Source organism: Pyxicephalus adspersus, chromosome 1 (assembly GCF_032062135.1).
Source record: "Pyxicephalus adspersus chromosome 1, UCB_Pads_2.0, whole genome shotgun sequence".
NCBI lineage: Eukaryota > Metazoa > Chordata > Amphibia > Anura > Pyxicephalidae > Pyxicephalus > Pyxicephalus adspersus.
The window spans coordinates 113,782,367-113,807,450 of NC_092858.1; the positions used below are offsets into that span (position 1 = coordinate 113,782,367).

The 25,084-nt window shown below is 36.0% G+C and overlaps 1 protein-coding gene and 1 long non-coding RNA gene across 3 annotated transcripts in view; one reads left to right on the forward strand and one right to left on the reverse strand.

Annotated features, from left to right (window-relative positions):
- Positions 1-17,811, forward strand: part of PKP1 (plakophilin 1) — a 28,591-nt gene extending 10,780 nt beyond the window's left edge. The window contains exons 3-14 of one of the 2 annotated variants that reach the window (XM_072424363.1): positions 3,226-3,671; positions 7,703-7,844; positions 8,098-8,305; positions 9,003-9,180; positions 9,290-9,404; positions 10,017-10,175; positions 10,700-10,876; positions 12,074-12,227; positions 12,309-12,495; positions 13,468-13,552; positions 14,136-14,239; positions 14,579-17,811. In XM_072424363.1, coding sequence (XP_072280464.1) covers positions 3,226-3,671; positions 7,703-7,844; positions 8,098-8,305; positions 9,003-9,180; positions 9,290-9,404; positions 10,017-10,175; positions 10,700-10,876; positions 12,074-12,227; positions 12,309-12,495; positions 13,468-13,552; positions 14,136-14,210 — 1,926 coding nt within the window. In that variant the 3' untranslated portion in view covers positions 14,211-14,239; positions 14,579-17,811. The remainder of the gene's footprint in view (positions 1-3,225; positions 3,672-7,702; positions 7,845-8,097; positions 8,306-9,002; positions 9,181-9,289; positions 9,405-10,016; positions 10,176-10,699; positions 10,877-12,073; positions 12,228-12,308; positions 12,496-13,467; positions 13,553-14,135; positions 14,240-14,578) is intronic. The other variant, XM_072424370.1, reaches the window with a different exon arrangement.
- A 3,538-nt stretch (positions 17,812-21,349) lies between these two features.
- Positions 21,350-25,084, reverse strand: part of LOC140339608 (uncharacterized) — an 8,885-nt gene continuing 5,150 nt past the window's right edge. The window contains exon 3 of the long non-coding RNA XR_011922489.1: positions 21,350-24,115. This is a non-coding gene — a long non-coding RNA (uncharacterized lncRNA). The remainder of the gene's footprint in view (positions 24,116-25,084) is intronic.

Here is a 25,084-nt window from a genome sequence, read left to right on the forward strand (position 1 = left end):
TTTTTGTTTTGTTGAAATACATGTACCTATTTTTGTGAAAATTCAATAAAAATATTGAAATATAAAAAAAGAATGAGGACTTTCTAGCCCAACATGCCTTAAAACAAGGACAGTGTTTAGGCATTTTGCATTTTCTTCATCATTTAGCTGTCTGAATATGGCTTTTTTGATATTCACTGACTTACTGGGACCATCCATAAGCCTTCCTACATGCTCTGATCTGAAGGCCTAGAGAGTTGGAGGCTTCACACAAGGTAAACCTAAATGTGGTCAAGTGCGATGTAATGATGGTGACCGACATAGTGGATGATATAGCTGGGACAACATCTTGCCTTACATGGCTCAAGCATCATCAGGATTTCCCAATCACGGAGCACTAAGGTGAATGGGGAGACTTTTCCTCATTTGCCTTCTAGTGCCTGGGAATCCCACATTGCCAGGAGTCCTTTCATTTTAACCCTTTAGGTGTTGGAATTTTTTATACATTTTAATATGTCTTTCAAATAAATATTATTATTATATAAATACAATATAAATAATACTGATAACAACTTTCAGTTCACTAGCTATAATTTTCACAAGAGCAGAGAGAAATTGCTGTAAAAATCTACATGCAACATGGCTTTACATAATTTTTCTTCGAACATGTATCCATATATTCAATGCATATGCTGCACTCCAAGTGTACTTATAAATGTTTTCCTTTATTCTATTAGGGTGATCTAATAAGGTATGAAATGTGCATGCTCCAAACCAATGAGCAGTTTAAAATACCCATACTCCATGCTGTGGGAGATAGTAAGGTGATTGTGTATCTTTGCAACCCCCATTCGCAAACAACAGCTTATGTTTTCTTAAGAAACAACAGCTTTCTTAAGGAAAATGTATTCCAGTGTTTGCCAGCCCACACTGCCCTATATGCTATGTCCCCTAACATTTGTTTCGCATGCAGGACATGCAAGTTCACTTTAACAGTAACATCACCCTTAACATATGTTTTAACATAACATCGGAACTAGTCATAGAAAAACCGACCCCATAACATGTCTTCTAACTAACATCAAAATGTTTGGTTTAGTTTCACCAAATACTGAAGGGACAAAGACTCAATGATGATTCATGAAGACTAATTTTTGTTCCTCTTTTCTATAGTATAGTCATTAGTATATGTCATGGCACAAATATTTTTCAAAGTTTTGGATGGAGTGTGGATGGTTAGACCAGGTTTTTCGGATTTAGGTAGGCTCCATTAGAGCAATATTCCCTCATTTCCTGTCCTACAATCTTTTGACTTGGGCTATCTTTTGAATCTTGGACTTCAGACCAATGAAAAAGTACAGAAACTCCTCAAAAGCCACACAAACAGAAGTAAGGCTAGACCCCCTAATTTATGCTTTTGTCCCCGGTACTTTCCCACACTTTCTATTGGGTGAAAACTTCCACAATATGCAACTGCTATCTAGTGAATGGATGGGTTGATAATCCTTCCTAATGATGCCCCAAATGCACCTTATCAATACACTGCAGCCCAGCACATGGCAATGCACCTTCATGTGTTGCTGTGCACTTCACTTTAAAAAGCTGTTGCTGCTTTTTTAGAGACAGCTTTAAGCCTTTTAGGGCTGTTTTAAGCAGTTATCAGTACTATTGTAACAATAAACTATATACCATTTTCTAATTATATGCACTTTTTTTATTTTAATATTTTAAAACAATTTTCACAATGTTTGTTTACTGCTCACATCATTTAGCTTTGGCTAATTGACTATTAAAGGTCCACAGTTTCATTCAGTTTTTATAAATGGTGGTATATTCAAAATATGCCATGGTGTAGAAGGAGACCAGAGCAAGATGGCACAGTCTAAGAGGATTTCAAGGTTTCAGTAATTGTATAGCTATAGCCGACATTTAATTTTTAATGTGGTAAACATTTGCCAAAATTTGCCATAAAGGTATTAGGTGAATGTACTTCCCTGTTGGGTCTATACAGCCTTAGTTACATCAAATATATGTCACACACACACACACACACACACACACACACACACATATAATATACATACAGTATATACCCCCTTTGTATATATATTACCAATGCTAAAGACATTAAGTTTCACATAAAACTGATTTTATTAAGATAATTCACCTGTTTTATTAGCATGTCTCACATTGGCGCAACGCCTTGTTCTTTCATCCAAGAGCATTAGGCATCAGCCAATATTATGTGTCAGCAACATTATCATACACACCAAACCTATTTATAAACTGTGCTTTAGGTGATTCAAAGATTTGGCTGTGAAGCTTGTATCAGCAATGATCTCATAGAAATCTTAAAAAAATATATAAAATATAGAAAATTCCTATTAACAGTAGGTTTTTAGAAGCAAAGTAAATATATCTCAGTTTCATCACCAATAATGGGCGACAAGCAAATTAATAATTTCTCAGGGCCATTTTCAAAAACATTTAACCTTAGGATCTTTTGTAAAGGGGATCTTCTTTACAACCCATACAGTACAGTTCATCCCTGTATTTAAACATATTGTATCACGATAGATAGATAGATAGATAGATAGATAGATAGATAGATAGATAGATAGATAGATAGATAGATAATGTGAAATTATGTGGCGAAACAAATGTTTTTTTTTTTAGATAGATAGATAGATATCTGTCTAAAAAAAAACCCATTCTTGCCACATAATTTCACATAATCTATCTATCTATCTATCTATCTATCTATCTATCTATCTATCTATCTATTTATTTTTCAACCCCCAATAGTTTTTAGGAGGAACTAGGACATTTAGCCCTGTGTGTTTCAGGCCCTAATATAGGTCTGGAACACAGGGTTGCACATTGTAGGTTGACCTAGAACAATTAAAGTAGGACCTTTAGCAGTTTCTAAATAACATGACATTCATTGGGACATTATATTTGCTGGAAGATTAGTATAGAAATGTATTTGTTGCTGAATTTACCAGGGTTATGTGCACTTTCTTATTAGATAAACACTCTGTGTGTATAGATATCAATACTAATTCAAATCCACATAAAGGTAATGTATAGAATATACATAGAAAAAATAAGAAAAATAATTATTTTTTATAAATAAAGTGTCCCTTTCATAACAATATAACTAATAACAAGCAATAACTCACTAATAATGAAATAAATTATTAATTTTACTAAATTCATTTTTTAATTTCATTTTTTCATTTACAGCCCCAGTACAATGGCACTCTTAAGAAGGAAACCAAGCGCTTTAGCTCACAAAGTCAATTTGACAACTATGGTCGACAGCAATTCATGTCCGTTGGAGGCCCTATTAGTCCAGGAAGTGACTATGGCTACATGCAAACCCTTAAAAGCAGTCGAAGTGAGCCAGATCTCACAGGTCCCAATATGAGACCCACCCATCGCCGTCAGACCATCTATAATGCTCAGTACCAGAATCCTCAGCAACAACGTCGTTCTGTTAGGGGAAGTAACAATAACTCAAGCTTTTACAGCCAACAAAGCTCACAGTTTAAGACAACAAACATGCCAGCACGCACACCATCTTCCATCTCAGCTGGACAACGTCAGCAAAATTACTCCACTATGCAGAGATATGAGCCAAGTTATGTTCAAAAGCAGGAAACCTATGCACCTCCACAAATACCATCCAGGTGAGTTAGTGATCACTAAATACTGTATGGCAGACCCTCAGGTCATGACAGCTACTATCTTCCTCCAACCAAACTGTCTGGCCAAAAGAAGTCTTCCAGCATTAAAGCCCAATTGAACATTCAGTTTAAATATTTTTTTATACCAAAGGCAATCATATATCTTCCCAGGTTAGCATTCATGCTTTTTTATTAATATTTGTAGCTGTTTATATTTTATTTTTATTTATTTTTATATATATTTTTTTAATTTATTTAGCGTCACAAGGTGAGCCAAAATAATCATATCACAATGCTTACTCCTAAAACAAAGGAGGCTCTGGGTGTACCTATGTTCAGGCTTTATCATAGGGCGGCAGAAGTTGCACAGCTTTCTTGCACCACATTATTGTTCCAAAGGCCCCAATGGTTGGATATAGAGGCCCAGCCCAACACAAAGACCGCAATTTCCTCCCTTATGTGGATCCCTCACTGTCTGAGACCTGGGATAGCCTATCCTTCCTTACAGTACTTCTTATCCGTTTGGGACAGGGGGAAACGCCATCCGGACATTCAGTTCAGTTTTCAAGCCTCTTGCTCCACTTTGTTCCCACAGGGAATGCCACCTCATCACTTCGGTCATGGTTTCTTTGGAGTGGGGGACCTTATTTCTGGGTGGAATTCGGTGCAAAATGGCATTCGAGAGCACTTGTAAGTCCCTGGCTGACTCAGCATTGTCAGCTCCCTCCTCCAAAATTCCATATATGAAGGCATGGGAACGGGATTTGCATTAATCATGGGGAGTTGCGTCTAAAGTATTCCTTAACGTGGGTCTGGTTGAACTGAATTACAAAGTCATACTATGCCGGTACCTAGTTCCTACCAAGATAGCCAAGTGTTTCCCAGGTTCCTCCGCGCTCTGTTTCAGAGGTAGAGGATTGCAAATTGCTCCTCAGCTCAGTGTCCTTTTTGATGTGGACACACTTACACTCTCCCCCGTCCCCATTTGTCACTTTCTGTCATTTATTTTTTTGTTAAACAAGAAACGCATTAACTCGGGGTCCACCTTAAGTTTTGGAGGTATGATTACATTTTATTTCTTGATAGGACACTGTATTCTACTGTATTCAATATGTACCTACCAAACCCGTACTCTGTTATTTAAATTCCTTTTGTTTTGTTAAATTTGTCTTTTTTTCTGAATAAAAATGGTTGAAATAAAAACAGATTTTGTTGGGAAAAAATCATATGCAATCATATGCAAATTTGTTGGTCACACTGTACTGATAGGGTGAGTGGCCTAAAGGGGCATAGCTAGCTAGTGACCTGTGCATACTTAGCATAAATGTCACAGTTCTTGCAACTAAAATATACCACTGATGCATGTGGCCCCCTTGTAACCCTGCAGCACTGATAACCCCCAACACTGCCTTCCTTCCAGTACAGATCACATCTGCCCGCTCCACCACGCACTAATAACCTCCGCCTCTTAATACTGTCCTTCACCAATGATAGGCTCTGCATACCCCAACAGCCCCTCTTCCACCTCTAAACTCTGTGCAAATTTCTTTACATCACTAATCACCACTGCTTCCCCTGCAACCCCCCTTCCCCACTGGTCACTTCTGCAATTCTCCTGCGAATTCCCCCCACCACTGCAAATTTTTGCCCCTTAAACTCCTCTCCAGCTGCCACTTCCCCATCACTACGACTGAGCTCTCTTCATGACTGAGCACCTCTAAGTATTATTTAATAAATACTAACTTAGGCTTGTGATGTTACTGGTAAAGTAATCGGTTATCACCGAAAGCCAGTTAAGCAATGAAGCCATTTTCACCAGTAGTGACAACATCACTGGGGAGTAAATATTTTTTAAGTAGCTTGCCTCATGGTAAGTCTGGCTCTAAATCTAGGTTCTACAGAACAAAATGAACAGTTTCAATATAGGACATATAGGATTCACTAGGAACCAGAAAGGTTGTTGAGTTTTATCTGGGCAATTTTAATCCTATCTATATGTGGTTAGGTAAAAAAGTGTCTGTGTTCCATTGCTATGAAATTTTAATTTCCATGTAAACCAAAGTTCTTGAAATTTCAAAAAATGTATCCTATGTATGGCCAGCTCTACAGTAAATAACTATTTCTATATGTGGAGGTTACACTTCTCTTCCTTCAGTCACAAGGAAGGTCTTTGAGTCCTGAGTAGAGAGACCTCAAATCAAACCATTGCTTTACCCATGCAGATCTGTTCACACTAAAGCAGTCTTTTGCATTTAACAATGTAGTTTGTAGTGCTGCTCAGATAACATTAAGGATATGGATGTGTTAGGTCACATATTCTATACATTTTGTGGTAGATATTTTGCAATAGATTCGTTTGTTGTGTTCTTTTTGTCATGATATCCCCTTTCTACCCTTATCTTTCCCTTGTTTGTTCGCTTTATGACACCAGTTGTTCTTTATACTGCTGTTCTTGTTATTGCATTGCACTTTAATTTTGATGTAAATATTTTGTTTGTTTATTGATTTTTTTTTGTTATTGATTTGTATTCTTTACCTATGTTTATTAAAGAATGTTAAAAAAGAATTAGGGATAAGGGGGTCTGTTCCTTTCAGAAGCCAACCAGATTTTAGCTGATATTTTTCTAGTATAGAGCAGTTGTCCCCAACCTTTCTGATAGCAGGGCCCAGTAACATAGAATAAAATTTTGCCGTGTTCTGGTATATGTACAACTTACACTACTCTGCTATTCTCAGCAGCTCTGCCTCCTGACAGCACACTAGCTGAGAATAGCAAAATAGTGTAAGAGAGCTGGTGTGCTGTCATGTGGCAGAGCTGCTGGGAATGGCAGAGAAGTGAAAGCCTTACACACATTGCTCTGCCATTCTCAGAAACTTCTGTATAAGCAGTGTGAAGGGAGCCGCCCTCACTCCCGCTGAATGTGCTCCTGCTGTCACACTGTCACTAGCTTTAGAGCAGTGTGTGATGTGATGGTGCCACAGCAATACCATTTTCGAGGTAATGAGCCACAATAGTCCCAGACATGCACCTACATTTTATTACACCTACAGCTCCCCATTCAGGAGAAATTGGGGTTCAGAAAACATAAAGGGACATTTAGTTGTGACAGGGCACCATGGTATGGTTGGAGTGATTAAGTTTTTGTGGGGGAGGGGGGGATAGCCACAGGAATCCCCCACTTATCTTACATTTCCCTTTTTTCTACTGTTAAATAGAAATTTGGGTTCAGAGAAGGTAAGTGGCCAGATTTTTTTTTTTGACAAATACAGTGGCATACATCACGGATTTGTGCAAGTAAAGGTGTCATTTTTTTCACTTTATTTTCACTTTAGTTCCATTTTAATGAGAAAAGATCCCTGATTCTTATTAGGATTTTATGTTTGGGACCCCGTATCTGGTAACTTATGTTCAGGGGGATGAAAATTATGTTTAGTATCACCTCTCAGGGTCCACTGCGTACCCTGATAATTTCAAATTTCTACAACAATTGGTGTGGGAGAGATGAAGGTTTATAAATTGGGGGTAATGACAGCAGCATGGACACAGCTCTCATGCTGCCGGTGTACAAGGGGTAGAATTATTTCACAGTGCAAGGTGGGGGGGGGGGGGGGGGGGGGGGCAGCACAGCTGATCTCCGAGGTTCATAGAGCACGCCCACTTTCGGGGAGCTCACATGGAAGCTCAATCCCATAGAAAAGATAGGAGATGCCTACGCAGACATTAGTACCCAATCCGAACGTACGATTTTCTGCCTCCTGCAATTTCTGGCCTGCCAACTCGCCCAGGGGTTGGGGACCACTGGTATAGATTTTTAAAAAAACTGGTATTTTACTATATTGGCATTCTGGTATTTTGCTTTGCTGTGTAGTACATTATTCTGGTTTTTGTTTGCAACTCTAATTTGTAAATGTATTTGTTTTTATTGCCATAATTTTTTTTACTATTATTACTACTACTATTACTGCTGTTATTAGTACTATTTTATTATTATTTTTTTCTTAATGATCTATTTTTTCCCATGGGTATAATTCAGAATGGAGTCCCGTGATGAATTTGATGGGCAATCTATGACAATCGAAAAGGCAGTGGAACTTCTATCATATGACAAATACCAGACCTCTGGAGCCAATTATATACAACACACGTGCTATCAAGATGAAAACGCTAAGAATGTGGTATGTACTTAGAAATAACACAATAAAACATTTTTCAATTAGGAGTTCTATATTTATAGCTAATTTATAGCTATAAATTAGAAGAAGGTATTTGTCTTGACTGACAGAACTAAGTTCAGACTGTTCACCAAAGATTTGTTGCACTAGGTTATTTTATGTACCTCCTAAGAAAGTTGAACACAAAGATGAATGTGCACTTAGGCTTTTATATTTCCTTATTAATGCTCCAATGTTTTTTATGATATATGCTTAGGTATACCAGCACAATGGAATCCCAAAGCTAATCGCTCTGTTAGACAGCCCAAATCAGAATGTACAACAAGCAGCAGCTGGTGCACTAAGGAATCTGGTCTTCAAAAATAACCCAAATAAAATTGAAACAAGTCAAAAAGGAGGTGTCCGTGCAGCTGTCAACCTTCTGAGGAGAACCCCCAATGAAGAGACTCAGAAGCAATTAACAGGCAAGTGTCTTGGCACTAACTTTAGTTTTTAGCATCTAAATATGTCCTTTAAATCAATGTACTTGGATTCAACTCTCTCCCCTTCCCCAAATATAGTAAAATCTATTAAATGTATACAGCCTGTAGTTTTCACTGCTGACTAGGCTGGCATAGTGTTTTATAAAGTTTCTCTGTTCCTTTGTAGTTAGGTGCACAGAGATGAAGAAACACTGGAGAATGACTGTGGTTGGTAAATGATTTAGCTAGAGACAGCTATTTTTCCAGTGGTATTCCCTAGCATATCTGAATATCAAGGGAGCTCTAGAAGAGCCAGAGGTTTGAAAAAGTGCCCTAGCCCTAGACGGGCCAATCAGTGTTTGCTACAACTTATGGACTTGAGGTTAATCTTTGTTTAGGAATTGCTGCAAGGGGAGTTGTATGAGTGTTTGAAACAGTCAGTTTCAGATACCTTCCAGTGAAGTGTTCATTTATTTTATTTTTTTGTTTAATCTCTTGATAAGCATGGCACACACATATCTATTTTCAGTAAACTTTAGTCTTTTAAATCATTGTTAAAATATTTTTTATAATATTCATATTAGTTTAACTTTGCATCACATTTAGTATGGAGAGAATGTAAATAATGGTTAGTGCTGTTGCTTATTAGTTATGAACTACAACTGATTTTCCCTTCTTTTTTTTTCCTTTCTTTATGTAGGTCTTCTGTGGAATTTGTCCTCAACAGACCAACTAAAAGATGAACTTGTTAGGGAAGCTCTTCCTGTCTTGAATGAATGTGTAGTGATTCCATTCTCTGGCTGGACAGAGAATGGAGTATCTAATAACAAAAGTGGTATGCACCCTGAAATATTTTTTAATGCCACTGGGTGTTTAAGGTAAGAGGCCAGTACTAATTGTTGCACACTATTTCCTGAATTGTGAATGATGCAATCAAATATTCCCTTTTTGTCTTCTGTGCTAAAATGTAACTTTGATTGTCTTCAGAAATCTTAGTTCAGCAGAGGTTGGTCGTCAAGCAATGCGTAACACTCCAGGGCTGGTGGACTCTCTTATGTATTATATCAAGAAACAAGTGGCCAATAATAACCCTGATGACAAGGTAAGCTCTGATTTTAAACTCTGTATTGTTAGCAATAAGTAGTATTGAGTTGTTCTTTGTGCTTTTGGCAAATGCCCTAATGCAGGTCTATCCCCATTTTTTTAGGATTACATAAGGGTAGGCAAGCCCTTTATGTAAAGTAAAAATTATTATTTGGAAAAAAAAAAAGGGTGAAGCCTCTCCTCTTCTGTCTTTATCGCCATGATGATAAAGACAGAATGGGATGCCATGCATACCAGGGGGCTTCTAGTTGCTCCTTCTGCTCGGGCATGTGCAGAAAGGACTTTTACCTGCATGGGGGAAAAAATGAAGATCTTACATATGCGCAGTGAGATCAGCACCCGGTTTTTCCCCATATCCAGCAGTCTGATCCTGATCTTGTGCCTGCACAGTTAGATCGAGATCGGATGATGTAGGCAGAAGCTGGAAGACAAAGAAGATGGTGGCACCCGATGCTTCCTCTGTGCCAAGACAAAGCTGGATTCCAGGATGGCACAGGACCCAATCCTGGAAAGCTCCGGAGAGATCGAAGGATCTGTGGAAGATAAAATGATCTTTTTTTTTGTTTTAGTTTAGTGCCGCTTTAACACTGCTATTGTGTTTCTTTCGCAGTCAGTAGAGAACTGTGCCTGTATTCTGCACAATCTTTCCTACCATTTGGATTCTGAGGTGCCCAATAAGTATTCTCAACTGAGTGACCAAATGCTGCGCAACCAGCAAACAGACAAAGCTTCAACTGGTTGTTTCAGCAATAAGAGTGAGAAGATACAGGTAATTATAATCTTTGTATACCATTCATGTTTACAGTATACATATACTTAGAAAGGAGAGATGAATTCTACTAATACTGCAAATATTGCTATACTATGGTAGTACAGAAAAAAAAGTCTTTAACTGGGAAACGTGCAAATAAATTGTACACTTATATATATGCCAATAGGTAAATACAAAATTCTAAAATTAAGTACTAACATGAACATCAGTAACTTTTATGGTTACTTCAAATTATAAATTTAAACAGTAACATACCTGGATTTAAATAGAGAAAAAATGTAAAACGCAGAAAAGGATAATCCAACAGCGGGCACACATTGTACATAATAGTCACTATGCACCCAGCCATTCAGATCAAGTAAGGCCGGTAGTTTTAGATTAGTATGGCATGTGAATAGAATCTTTTCATAATAATAAAACATTCTTCAACTTGACTAGAAAATGAAAGTCATGAATCAAGCATCACATTTTGGATGACTTTTCTTACTTCCAATGCCTCATTATTTTGTTTTTTTGCATAGAATAATAACTTTGAGCTGCCACTTCCTGAAGAAGATGTTAATCCTAAAGGGGCCAGTCTGCTATCTCACTCCAGTGCTATAAAGACATACTTGTCTCTTCTGGGGCAGAGTAAAAAAGATTCCATCTTGGAAGCAAGTGCTGGAGCTCTACAAAATCTGACTGCAAGCAAGGGGGTGGTAAGTCACTGAAAGGCCCAGGATACATATGTAATATGTGAAAAGTGTCATGCCAATGCTAGGGTGTCAATTCAGCTCCTAAAAAAAGTGCCTGTATGTACCCAGCCCTATTTATTAAACATATGTTTGGTCCCAAATAGTGTTAAGCTGCGTACACACTTGCAATTTTTGTCGTTGGAAAGGATCTTTCACGATCCTTTCCAATGACAAGGGGCTGCAAGATGCATAAACGATGCTGTACAGCACCGTTCATGCTCTATAGAGAGGGGAGGGGGAGAGCGACGGAGCGGCACCCTGCTGCGCGCTCTCCCCTTCCCTTTCATTACGATCGGCTGTCGTCCATCGTCCGTGGATCCGGCAGGTCGGTCGTCCGGACGATGGACGACACCGACTGTACACACGGAAGATTTTCGCCCGATAATTGGCCGATGCCGATTATCGGGCGATAAAAATCTGCCGTGTGTACGTTTTATTAAGCTCCTACCAGGCTCTATATCTCCTTTCACATCTAATACACAATAACTAATAGTTACGATCTTAGATGTGTATCTGATACAATCTAAAATGCTGCATTAAAATAAATCATTTTTCTTGATGACTTTGTCCTTTGTTATGAATATTGTACATAGCCTATTTATGTGTGCAGTGCTTATTTGCCAGTCTAGAAAGTAAAACAACACTTTTGTTTCTATCATTATTAACTTAGACCAAACCTAGGCAAACCTAAACCTAACCTGATTGTGTCTAAACAGTACCCTGAATTTGTACTTTCTGTCTGGAATTCCTCTTAAATATCAGCTCTCTACAGGGGCTGTCATTAAGGAGATGCAAAGTGTCCCGCTACATGAGGGCCCCAGACCCTCCTCAGCCAAATTGGGCCCCAAATCAGTCACCTTCGGCCTCTTTTATTTGCAATTTCAGATCTAGTCTGAGGAGATTTAGAGTTTAGTTCTTCCATTCAACTAAAATAATTTACATATTTATAGAAAAAGAATGTAAAAAAATATTTCGAATGACCTTCACTGAAGTGCCTTTTTATGTCTATGTGTAACATTTATAGTCTATCTGGGTTTGTATGGAAAACCTTTATGCAGCTAATGGCTGACATAACACACAGTGAATGGCCCAGTAAACTTTTAGGGAACCTCCACAACAGTTATTTTGACAGCCTTTCTTAGATTTTATTTTTGCTTCTAGATGTCCAATGGGATGAGTCAGATTATTGGCCTAAAGGAAAATGGACTCCCACAAATTACACGATTGCTCCAATCTGGAAATTCTGATGTTGTAAAAACAGGAGCATCTCTGCTAAGCAACATGTCGCGCCACCCAGCTCTTCACAGAAGCATGGGTAAAAGTCATAAAACTATCTTTTTGTTATACCCATTCTTTATATTGGTTATTTATTTTACCACTTTACATCCTATATTAGGTACCCAGGTGCTTCCAGATGTCTCTCGCCTTCTGTCCCAAACCTCTACAAGTACAACAAACTCAGAAGATATATTGTCCTCAGCCTGTTACACCATGAGAAATCTTGTTATGTCCCAGCCACAAATGGCAAAGCAAAGCCTTTCTACCAATCTAGTGGGAAATTTGGTCAATATGTGCAAGAGTGGGTAAGAAGAATGGGTAGTTTACTAAATAGAATGGTATTCCAATTGTGTTGTCATCCATCTTTATTTCTCAGTTGGGTCTTACTAAATAAAAACCAAATATTATCTATGTATTTGCTAAAAGGCTTGTTCATCCAAAATTATACCCAGGCTTTTTGCCAGTTGCTAATACCATATATAGGCTCCCAAGCTGCTATGTATCATAGGAGTAAGTTATGAACAAATCCACACCACTGTTCTCACATTTCTTAAATTAAATACCTTTTGAGCAGTATAAAGGTTATTTTGGTAAAAGTAAATTAGATGTTTCTGTACATTTGAGTGTAGTAAATTAGTTACAAAAAATTATGTGAAACTAAAATATGTGCTTGTGTTTAAACAACGCATAGCATAGCATCAGACCCCAATTCTTTTTTGTTAATGAAATTATACTAAAACAATACAAAGCCAAATTATCACAAATACATTGTGCAAAATACGTTGGAATATCTCTCTGCATTATAACAGTTGCAAATGATTCTCAGCCCCATTTCCTTCTTTAATCAAGTCATGTATGACTATTCTAAATATAGTTTGAACAGAATGCTGTACACCGAACTGTATTCCCGAATGTAAAAAGACCACTTTTAATAAGAAACTATAGTAAGCTAGGATTCATTTTATTTATTTTAAGTTTATTTTCTTTGTTTTGCAATTTATATAAACTTTATTTTAAAAATAAATATTGAATACACCCATGTCATTCTTGCTTTTACAATGCATGTAATACAATACATGTGTATTGCTTTTTTTGCTCTAAATAAACTTCTTTAAATAGCAGAGAGAAATAAGGAAGAAGAGGCTGAGTCATTCTCATTCTCTCTCTCTCATTCAATGTTATATGAACCTCACCTATTGAATTTTTTGCATTAAACCATATTAGCCTGGTAAAAACAAGAAAAATAGCATATTCTTACATTTATTTATGTTTTACAGAGCCTCACCCAAAGCTGCAGAAGCTGCTCGTCTTTTCCTAACAGATATGTGGTCTCAGAAGGAGCTTCAAGGGATACTTAAACAGGTGAAGTACATATTACAGTCCCATGTATGCCAGAAGATAAAACAAAGATGGTTTACTATTTGTTTCCAGTTGCACATGAACTAAATCGAAAGCAGCAAGCTATCTCAAATTAATCTTAAATTAAGCTAGCTGATTCAGTTAAATAGGTTAAAATCTTTTTTTAGGTATCCCTAACCTAACAAATCCACGGTCAGGTGAAGCTTTGTTAGTTACAAAGAATATAAATATAATAGAATATAAATAAAAGAAACAAGAATATTGTTTATGCATCTTTTTCCTCCACACTAGATATTTATTTAAGTATCTACATAATATGATTTACCAAAAGTCCCCGTCTTTTTTTCCATTAGAACCTTCTATAAGGTTGATGTTTTTTTCTTTCTCATATTTAACTACAAGGCGGGTGGAAACATACAATTTACAAGATACTTCCCCTACCTCTCACACTGATTTATTAAAATCTGGTTTAAAAAAAAAATCATGAATTCTTTTCCACATTGTTTAAGGAATAATTTCACATCAGAAAAGTTTTATGTCTCCATGTAATCTCAATAAACTAACACATGTACTTTTCCCATTACAGCAAGGACTGGATAAGAGTTTCATGGGATCACTAGCAAGTTCTGCGCTTCGAAACACAGTTTCACGAGTTTTTTAAATCACATTCTAGGAAAACCTATCTATGAGGTAAAGAAACATTTTTTAAATGTTTAAAATATTCTTTTACTTAAAATATATAAAGTGTGTCATTTTAAAAAGTTCCTTTCTTCACAAATTTAATCTTTTTTTAAGACATTGTCACTCATGGTAACAGCAACAAAATGTTTGTATTTGCATTAGTTGAATTCAGATATATATCAGTTTATTCATATATGAATAAAAAAGCAATCATTAGCTTTGGAGTTTACTTTATTCCCATTTTCCTCAAAAAGTACATTTTTGAACTGCTTACAATTAATGCCACACCCACATCAGGGTAAATGTAAAATATGTATTTCCTCCTCTAATATTCTTTACTTTTTTCAGCAGATTCCCATTCCAACTGTACTGTGTGATCTGCAGAAGTGCTGGGGCAATGAAAAGACAAACCACCATCTTAGGAAACTTCACATATTTTGCCTTTTGGGATAACATTTATTTTTTTAATAGCACGCTCAATATTAGGATGTGATCAGCAAACTGGGACTGCCAATTTACAGACATTTTAACAAATTGCAAAGTTAAAAAATTGTCAGGCAATTCTATAGTATATTAGAGTCACAGCTTCAAAATTAATATTCATTAATAGGTTGCTTTTACATGGGTTTAATATATATGTAAATATTTTAGCTTCTTTTCTTAGTATTTGTATATCTGCAAAAGAGATAGGTGAGATATAATCATGAATTATATCAGAAAGAATAACACTACCAAAACAACATAGTTATACAGGATTTTTTTTATAAACAATATGGAATGTGTTTTATTTACTGATACCATCGTGTTTTTTTCTGTAATAAAGCAAACTCCCAGGTAGTATTAGATCACACCTGAGATTATGTCTCTTCAAATGCCTGTTTTAATTTACCTTTTAAAATAATTTTTAGCTTTACATTATGCTTTAGTTATACAAGCAGGTGGAGGGACATTGCAACTGTTCAGAATTGGTCATTAATGTATTGTGGGCACACTGCTCATATACTAAACTTGTTCCATAAAGCAATGCTCTTGGCTGAACTATGTATTAGCATCACCCATGTAGATCATGGGGCTCTTTTCTGTACTTGTAATGTTTAGACAAGCACAGACACATATTCATCAGTGCAGTAATTCAGTTTGTTATGAAAAAAAAATATTCAGTTGTGTTTACAGCAACATAATTATTTTTAATAATTAATTTTCTTTTTTAACCAGCTTTAAATAGGGAACTAAATAAATGTTGAAATGCATACATCCTACATTTTAGAAAATCCTTATTTGTACCACTTGCCTAAAATAACGCCATACCCTCCATTTTTCTTAACCTGTAATGACTTTACTGAAAATGTACAAACAATTGAAACTTCATATTTTCCCACATTACCATGTGCCTTTAAATATAGGCTAAAAAGCACTTTTTATACTCCACCCATTTAACTGCAAATGTGAAAGTATTATGTTTGTGGTATTAATTGTAAATCAGCTCTTTAATCCCCCCCCCCCCCTTAGAAATAGAAATATTTTGGTCTAGTTATCTATTTTTGTAAACATATTTGTAGTACTAAAGAGTATTTTTAGATAAGTTACTGAGGATCATGTCATGTGATCTGTTATTTTAGAAAAAGCAAAATAATTTATTAATTAGCTTCGACAATATAGGTGTCATCACTGAAATTCTTTATTGATAGAAGACATTTAAAACAGCAAATTGTGTAACCAAAATTCTGTACAATGCAAGGCATTGACATGAAGGACATTTTTGATGTAGTCAAAAGTCAAAAAGTTTTTTTAAATATTTTCCTTATAGCAAAAGTACAATAATCAAGTATTAAAGTGAACTTTATATATAAAAGATATATATATATATATATATATATATGCAATGGGGCTTCTAATAGCTTTTTAGTTACTCTGCTAAGCTAGAGACCTAGAACTAATGTTAAACGTGTCACTTTCTTTTCTCTATATGGTGAAAGTATATCACTGGTGTGTGCATTTTAACTGTTTACTTGAAATATTTTGATGTACATAAGGACATGTACAACCAACATTTGTAAAGTGAAGAAATTGGCAAAAGTTTTTGTTAACACCCAATGGGACCCTCAAATGTAAAAACTAACTTGCTTGTAATATGCCTTCCAAGGTTTCTTCTTTTGCCCATTATCGATTTGCAAATTAAAATATCAAATGCAATATTTTCTGTTTGTATTACATACTTTATTATAGACCCAGTGACAATTTTAATCTCAGTGCCTTTCTATTTAATACAGGCAGATAAGGGCAGGTGGGAGGGGTCAGAAGGGTGCTGTGCATAGTTTTCTGAAAACAGGAAGCTGTGGTAATACCTACATGTGATGCCTGACCTCAATAACTTAAAAGGCTTAAAAAGACTGAAAGGAGTGGCTCAGGAACAGTTAGGCTGGGTAGGAGAGGGACATTTCTTTCAGTAGTATTAGAACCAAACAAACCTTTTATTAAAGTAAACCTCCTAAATGAGTTTCCTCTATTTCAGGGAATATCAGCTGCATTTTATTATATTACTTTTTTGACTGAGACGAAAATGATGTGCAGATTTGGTAATATACACAGGTTATGTTGTATATAACATGTACAAGTTTTAGAAAATATTGTGTATTGTATAGAAAATCAACCATTTAATTAGAGAGCAGCCAGAAATAAAACTAAGACTGACAGCTCAGCAAGAATAGCACTGAACATAACAGCAGAGCAGGTCAGGACATTACCAAGATAGCTAGACTCTGAACAGACATGTTTGGGAGGCAGTTAAATCATGGGAACCTGATGATGTAACTAAATAAAGAAAACGTGAACAATAATTGGGAGCAAGATGAGCAAGTTTTAGCAGGGAATAAAACACAGTACAGATACACAATTGAGCAAAATGATTGTGCCATACTAAAATAATTGGCACATACCTGAACAAATTCAGTCTTGGGTTTAAATAGCAAGAAATAAGTCTATGTCGTTTTACAGTTATTCTAACCTGTCATGCTGATCCAGTAGCTTTATTACTTTGAGTGACTGAGTGGGTTGAAATATACAGGTCAGAGGTTATAAATACATCTGACAATGCCATAGCACTTCTAGCTTCATAAATCAGAAAAGGTCGGATCTAGAAATAGTTAAGCCACTAGTAAGTTCAAAAGGAGGTTAGTAATGACATCCTACATACTTTTAAATGTATTTTGCTTTAGAAGGTTTTTATTCTGGGGTGTATGCCCATTGGGTTATGACTGCCAAACACAAGCTAGACAAAGTTAAAAAAAAAACTCCCGGACTATTTTGATGAGTTAAACATAGCTATTGCTGGACAACTAATATAGTAATATTGGCTGGATATTATTTGCAGTATACAAATTTTTTTTGGCTTATTAGCAAGTTATCTCTGCACTTTAACAAAGCTTTACTGGGATTTTGGTTATTGTGCATGTGTCCTTTATACATGTGTATTGTAAAATGTTGTTTATAGCTTAATTTTTATGCTCTCTATAGTAAATTTGCACTGCACTATGAGAACATTCTGAATAAATGCTGCAAAAAATAAAAACATTTTTGCTTAATGATTGCACATGATGGTCATAATTATGCTCCCAACAAGATATTTTGTTTTGTGAAGTGTAAGTAGTTTTTATTTTTCTGAATGCATATACAATTACATAATATACATTATAATATTGTTAAATAGAAAATGCATAGTTACTTGCTGTCTGTTTCAGGTAGCATGTACTGGCCTAAAGTAAGTATGGAAATTAGGAGATTTTGACAATCATATACAGATAGTATGCAAGGAACAAGACATTTACTGCAATTGTAACCCCTAAACGTCTCTCATGATGGAGTCACAGGAAACATTTCTTAACAGGATGAAGGGTCCCATTGCTTACCTTTCCATCTGAAAATGTTAGGTATCCAGAATTTATGGTGACATATATTATTTTTTCCCTAATCATTTTCAGAAGGAGGTCAGAAGTGGCAGTCTGATTTCCTCTTAATCAATTTTTACATCTTGTAGATTGGCATGGGTTTTCTTAGTCCTTAAAGCTAAACTCTACCCAAACAGCTAAAGTTGCAGATGAAATACAAATATAGGCTCTACCAAAGAATTTATGTTTCTGACCGTTTAGGTTTTTTTTTATGGCCAGTTCCAAGAATTCCATAGCTCTGCCACAAAGCATTGCCCTGGCCAAGAAGGAGACATATTTTTTCTCTGCAGCAGTTCAGTAGAGTTTAGAGGTACATCATAAGAGAATCTTAAAATCTAGGGGTTGAACTGTCACTTCTTAGAAAAAAATTAGGCTCACTTTACCTAGGTAAAGCAAAGGCCACCTTAACTAAGCGCTGTAGAGTATACTATGAACATGGAGACAAATGTGGTAGATTACTTGTCGGGGCAGGTAGTTTAAGAGAGCACACTCATGTCCCCTTCTTGACCTCTCCCTAAAAGTAGAGGATCTATTTAATTAAGGATGTTGCAGTCAGGTTCGGGACTATTAGGACTCTCTGTATAAACATAACCAGACTCCTCCTGGTAATGCTGATTCTCCCTTTAAATTTGGACTGGGTACTTGCAGAAAATGGACCTGCCATGTCTCTCTTTAAAAGAAAAGCTTCTATCGCCTAGCTTCATTGATGAATTTAAGGCAGGTGGACTGAAACAGGGAAAACTCCTAGCAAGGACAGCTTTTCTCTTCCATGTTTTAAAGCTTTTGCAGACACCCTTCCCTTGTATTTTGTGGCTGTTACCACAAGAAACTCTTAGGGCCCTCAATACTGTCATATCGAAAGCAGATAGGTCAGCCTGTGCTAGTTATAGGCCTATCTGTCTTCTTAATCAGGACCCTAGGCTCATTACCAAGATTTTGACTAACAAAATAAAAAAACATCTGCATAAGGTAATTCACTTTGACCAGGTTGGCTTTAGGCCCTCTCGGGAGGCAAGAGGCAGCAACACTAGAGCCATTAATTGGATATTTGCGGTCAAAACAGTGGGGAAACCTGCTTCACTTCTCTCTATGGGGCTGATTTTATTAAAGCTCTCCAAGGCTGGAGAAGATACACTTTCATCAGTGAACCTGGGTGATCCATCAAACCTGGAATGGATTTCTTAAAGCAAATTGCAATTTGTTAGCAAATTTTTTCAATCCTGGACCAGATCCATTCCAAGTTTGCTGGATCATCCAGGTTCAATGATTAATGTGTACTAAAAACAATGCTGGTAAATGAAGAAGTCTGGCAAACACAATAGGGGAGTTGGAGCCTTAATGAATTATACACATTATCACATAGTTAGTATTGCTGAATCCTGGCTTTGTTCTTCACATGACTGGGCTGTCAATATTCCTGGTTATGCTCTCTTCCGTAAGGAGTCAAACAAAAAGGTGGTGGTGTCTGTCTGTATGTGAGAAGTGATCTGAAAGTGAATGTGAAAGAAGAAATTGTTGATGGAGCATGTGATGAGGTTCAGACACTATGGGTGGAGTTGAATGTGGGGATACATAATATACAATTCATTTTTGGAGTCTTCTATAGGCCCCCCAGGAAGAAACAGAGAATCAACTACTAGCACAGATAGAAAAAGCTGCAAAAACTGGAAATGTTTTATTATTGCGAGATTTTAACTACCCTTACATTAACTGGAGTAATGGCAACTACTGCAACTGTAGGGAGGAAATTTATGAATTTAATACAAGATAACTATATGGTATAGTTTATAGAAGCCCCAACTAGAAATTATACTCTGCTGGACCTAGTTCTTTCTAACAATGTAGAGCTTATAACAAATGTAAAATATATAAAAGTGAATCTGGGTAGCAGTGACCATAATTTGATTTAATTTAATGTAAGCTGTAAACAGGAAGCAAAAACACTAAAGAACATCCTAATCTTAAACTTTTAATTTTAACAGAGCAAGTTTTCCATTATTAAGAAGGGCTCTCTGTGACTTGCACTGGGAGACAATATTGTCCTCAAAAAACACATAAAGAAATGGGAATGTTTCAAGTCTGTTCCATACAAGCACACTAAAAATATATTCCAATGGGTAATAAGTTTAAGAGGCTAAAATTAAAACCTTTGTGGCTCACAGCTTGTAATGTTAAAAAAGCAATAAAGAACAAGAAAAGGGCATTCCAAAAATATAAAAATGAAGGATCACCTTTATCATTTGCAAACTGTAAAGAATATAACAAAAGATATAAAAAGGAGATAACATGTGCAAAACTACAAAATGTAGAAAGACAGATTGCAAAGAAAAGTAAGCCAAACCCCCCAAAATGTTTTAAATATATTATGGCAAAATGATCAGATCTGAGCATGTAGGCCCCTTAAAGGATGTCTTTGGGATGGTAACTGGGCATAAACAAAGGACGGAGTTACTGAACACTTTTTTTTTAGGTCTGTGTACACAAAGGAAAATGGCAGAGCTGAAGTCAAAATTCATTATAGCAATATCACTGCCTTAAATGAGTCACAATGGCTCAAAATTGAAATGATTGAGAAACAGTTGAGCAAAATTAAAGTTGACAAAGCAGCAAGACCTGACGGATTACATCCACGTGTCCTCAAAGAGCTGAGCTCAGTTATTTCAAAACCATTAAATTAGTAAGGCCAATGTGGTTTCTATTTTCAAAACGGGTGCAAAGTCATTACCAGGTAACTACAGACTGGTTATTTTAACTTCCATAGTTGGAAAGGTCCTAGTGAGTTTGATAAAGAACCACATAAAGGAGTTTCTGCTAGAAAATAATATTATAAGTGATAGTCAGCATGGCTTCAAGAAAGACAGAAGTTGTCAAACAAAATTACTCTCTTTTTATGAGGAAGTAAGTAAACACATAGTCTCAACCTGACCAACCAGGTAACTATGTAACATTTTTTACAACAGGGTCAACAGTCAGACGGGGACATTTTCCAACAACTGGACATTTTCTCATTTTCTGAGAACTGATTTGCAACATAAAGCTATCATAATTTTTCATCCTACATGTCCAGTGCACATAATATGGTTGTCTTTTCTAGCACCTTACACTTTGACCAGAGATCTCCAACTATTTATTATTTGGAAAGCATTTATAAAAAAACAAAAAAAAAACAAGACAATTTCTGCCTCTAAAATAGTTTATTACCATAGGAAGTGGTTTTCTTAGAAGTAACATAAAACTCATATTTAAACAGAATGTAGGGAAAAATAATAATCTTACAATCTTAATTATAACCTGCATATATGTACTGATTTTGTTGTAATTGAAAGAGCAGAGCCCCTGATCCCTCCACACATGGCCTCAAGTCAGTCCCACCCCACCATCTTTATCCTTCTTTCTTCTTCTGTCCAATCTCGCACTGCGCAGGCATGAGATCGGGTGATGTGGGCTACTGTAAATACATTAAAAAAATTGTGCCGAAAAAGCCCCTTCTGTGCAGCCCAAAACCTTCTAGGATAAATAACATATGTATACCAGGAGGCTCTCCACTCCTACTCAACAGACGGCTTTAAGTTTTTAGGCTAACAAGGTGTATGCAAAACAATCAAGCCTGGATTATTTTAGTGTGCTGCTCTGCTTCAGATTTCAGGAAGCTAGTATGGAGAAAACTTTAGGTATATAATATAAATTTTTAAATTTTTAGTTAGTTGTATAAAGATGTCATCTAAATTAAAAAAAAAATTATTCACTCAAAAAATATAATTATTCAGCCAAATCAAACCTAGAACTTTAGGCAGGGAAATTATACAATCAACTTTTTTTTTTTTTTTAAATTTTGGATTGGATATTCCCAATCATAATTACAGGATGTTGTAAAAAATTGCTTTCCCAGTCCATTATCCTTTTGGTTTGGTGGTAATATGTTTCTTGAAGTCTGGAAGGTGTAGGCAGACAATGTACCAGGTGTTTTTTTTTGTACAAATGTCACTTTTATGTTACAGATTTTTATGTAGATGAACTAGGTTTTTGTAGTGCATTGCTTAAGCTATTTGTTGCTATGGACAAACACTAAAAATGTATGTTTCACAAGGAGTGTAAAATGTGGGTTTACAAGCTTGGTGAAGTAGCTTTCAGGAAGTTTCCACTTCAACTTGTTCATCTTTGTATTCTTTTGAAGATTATTTCCACCTTCCTCCTAGAATTCCTTTGCTAGATCTTGGACCCTTGGAGCTATAAAATAAACAAAAAGTATGAAGTATAAAAATGTCACAGTTTTATTTCACAATGCAATTCTTATTCTTATTTTATAAAGTATTATGTTCTTTAAGTATTTATATTCTTTTTAAGTATTATATTCTTTATAAATTAGAACTATCAGAATATAATTTGAATGTATGAATGTGGCATATTGCACCAAAGTAAAATTTACTGCACTCAAACCTCATGCTGACCAAAAACAACTAATTAAAAATGCTCAACTATGCCCACTTTATTTCAAAGGCAGAATTACACCCATGCCACCAGGAGAGAATAAGTTGGGCTGATGACTCCTCTACTCCGATAACCGGCTCAGGGCTGATATTGGACGAGATTCTTGTGTGTGTACAGTGCTCGTCGTCCATCATCCAAACGACCATCTTGGCAGATCCACGAACGATGGATGACGAACAATCGTAATGGAAGTGAAGGGGAGAGAGTGCAGCAGGTTGCTGCACCGTCATTCTCCCCCTCCCCACTCCATAGTGCAGAAAGGTGCTGTATGTACAGAGCTTGTTCATGCAATCTCCAGTCATTGGTCATTGGAAAGGATCATGAAAGATCCATTACAATGACAATTATTGTGTGTACATAGCCTAAGTAGCAAACACATTTTAAGTAGTTAGAATACAAAAGAAACTATTCAATGGCGTTGAATTAGTAAAACTAATTTAACAATGAAAATAATTATTGGATAAAATAACTTACCTTTTACTGTTGAGACAATCAATGATAGGAACATAAGTGGAAAGATAGAAAAGACAGGTATGGGGGAGGAAAAAAGAATAAAAGAGAAGAAAAAAGGCATTAAATTTGCAAAATATTCATAGGTCATCAATTTTCGTCATTCAAATTACTAGTAAAAAAAGGCTAAAGTACACTGGAACAAAATATCAAATTTGATGTACTAACTTTGAATTGAAAATGCAAAAACTAGTTTTTTTGTACCTTGATAGTTAGTGTTAGGGTCTTGGTTGTGATCAATATTAAGATACTTTTTTAGAGTTTTCATGCTTTCCCAATATTTGCATGAGTTTAATCTAATTGAAAACAGATAACCTGAGAAGTATAAGCTCTATAGACATATAGATATATATAAGACCAGGGTTCTATTCACTTTCCAAATACATTTATATTCCATTTAGGCTGTGAAGTAATATGTTAGTGTGTAATACTGTATGTTAGGAACATAAGGAGACATATCCATTACAGGGAGGAGAGAAGCCCATACATTTGTTTCCCTTTTAAAGGGCTTACACCTGTTATATTCCTGCTGCAACTACGTCCCCTGTCCCTTTGATTGCTAGCATGGTCCAAGGAAGATAAGAAGACTGTGACTGGCCATGTCATCATGTAAATGACCTAGATTGGCCACATGTTTCAGAATAACCACCTACGCCCAATCCACAAAACTGGAAAACAGGTATAAGAGCCAGAGGATGCCATACCATCTAGAGTTCTAGAGAGCGGTCGGGTAGGTGTGTGTTACAGTGTGTGTGGCAATGTATGTGTGTTTTTAAATGTATGTATGTAACTGGCACTGTGGGAGTTTTGGTGGGGCACCATTGATTTCTAATTATGCTGCTGGCACCATATAAAGTTAGTAAAATAATACATATATTAGTTTATACTTTAAAACTGCTTACAGTTTCTGGTGGTCAGTGACTCGATTTATCAGAACATTAATCTGCAAGAAGGAAATACATTGGTTTAAATATATTACATAGTTACATAGTTAGATTGAAAAAAAGACATAAGCCCATCAAGTACAACCGCTAGGGAAATAAACATATCCCAGATAAAAAACCTAAAGACTAAAGAGATTAAATTTCTTTCCTCTAGATGCGAGAGTACCCCTTGTCCTTTGTAATGACCCTAAAGTGAATAAATGAGAAAAGAGTTCTCTATATGGACCATTTATATATTTATATAGTGTGATCATACCCTCCTTCAAACATCTTGTTCAAAGGAGAATAGATTCAGCTCAGCTAATCTCTCCTCATAGTTGAGCTCCTCCATTTTTCTTTTTATTAGTTTAGTTGCCCTTCTCTGCACTCTCTCCAATTCCACAATGTCATTTTTGTGAACTGGTGCCCAAAACTGGACTGCATTTTCCAGATGAGGTCTGAAGAATGCTTTCTACAGGGATAGGATTATGTCTCCATCTCTGCAGTCTATTCTTATTTCAATACAAGAAAGTACCGTTCTAGCTTTGAATATTGCAGCTTGGAATTGCATGCTATTATTCTGCTCGATATATATACATGCTATGATTTACCAAAACCCTCAGATTCTTTTCCAATTTTTTAAATCCCCCAGATGTATTTCCCCTAGACAGTATGAACTATACATGTTGGTGCATAACTTTCATCAATATTCATCAATAAAAAATTTCATTTTCCACTTGGCTGGCCAATCAAACAGTACATCAAGGTCTGCTTGTAGATTATAGACATCATGTATGAACATAATTCCATTACATAGTTTGGTGTCATCTGTATCCATCTCTATCCATTTACAGATTACATTTTCCAAACCTATAAACCCTACGTTGCATATTACCCATCTTTGGGGTACTGTGTCAAATGCTTTTGCCAAGTCCAAGTACACTATATCAACTGTTACTCCACTGTCTACCTGTTTACTTACTTCCTCA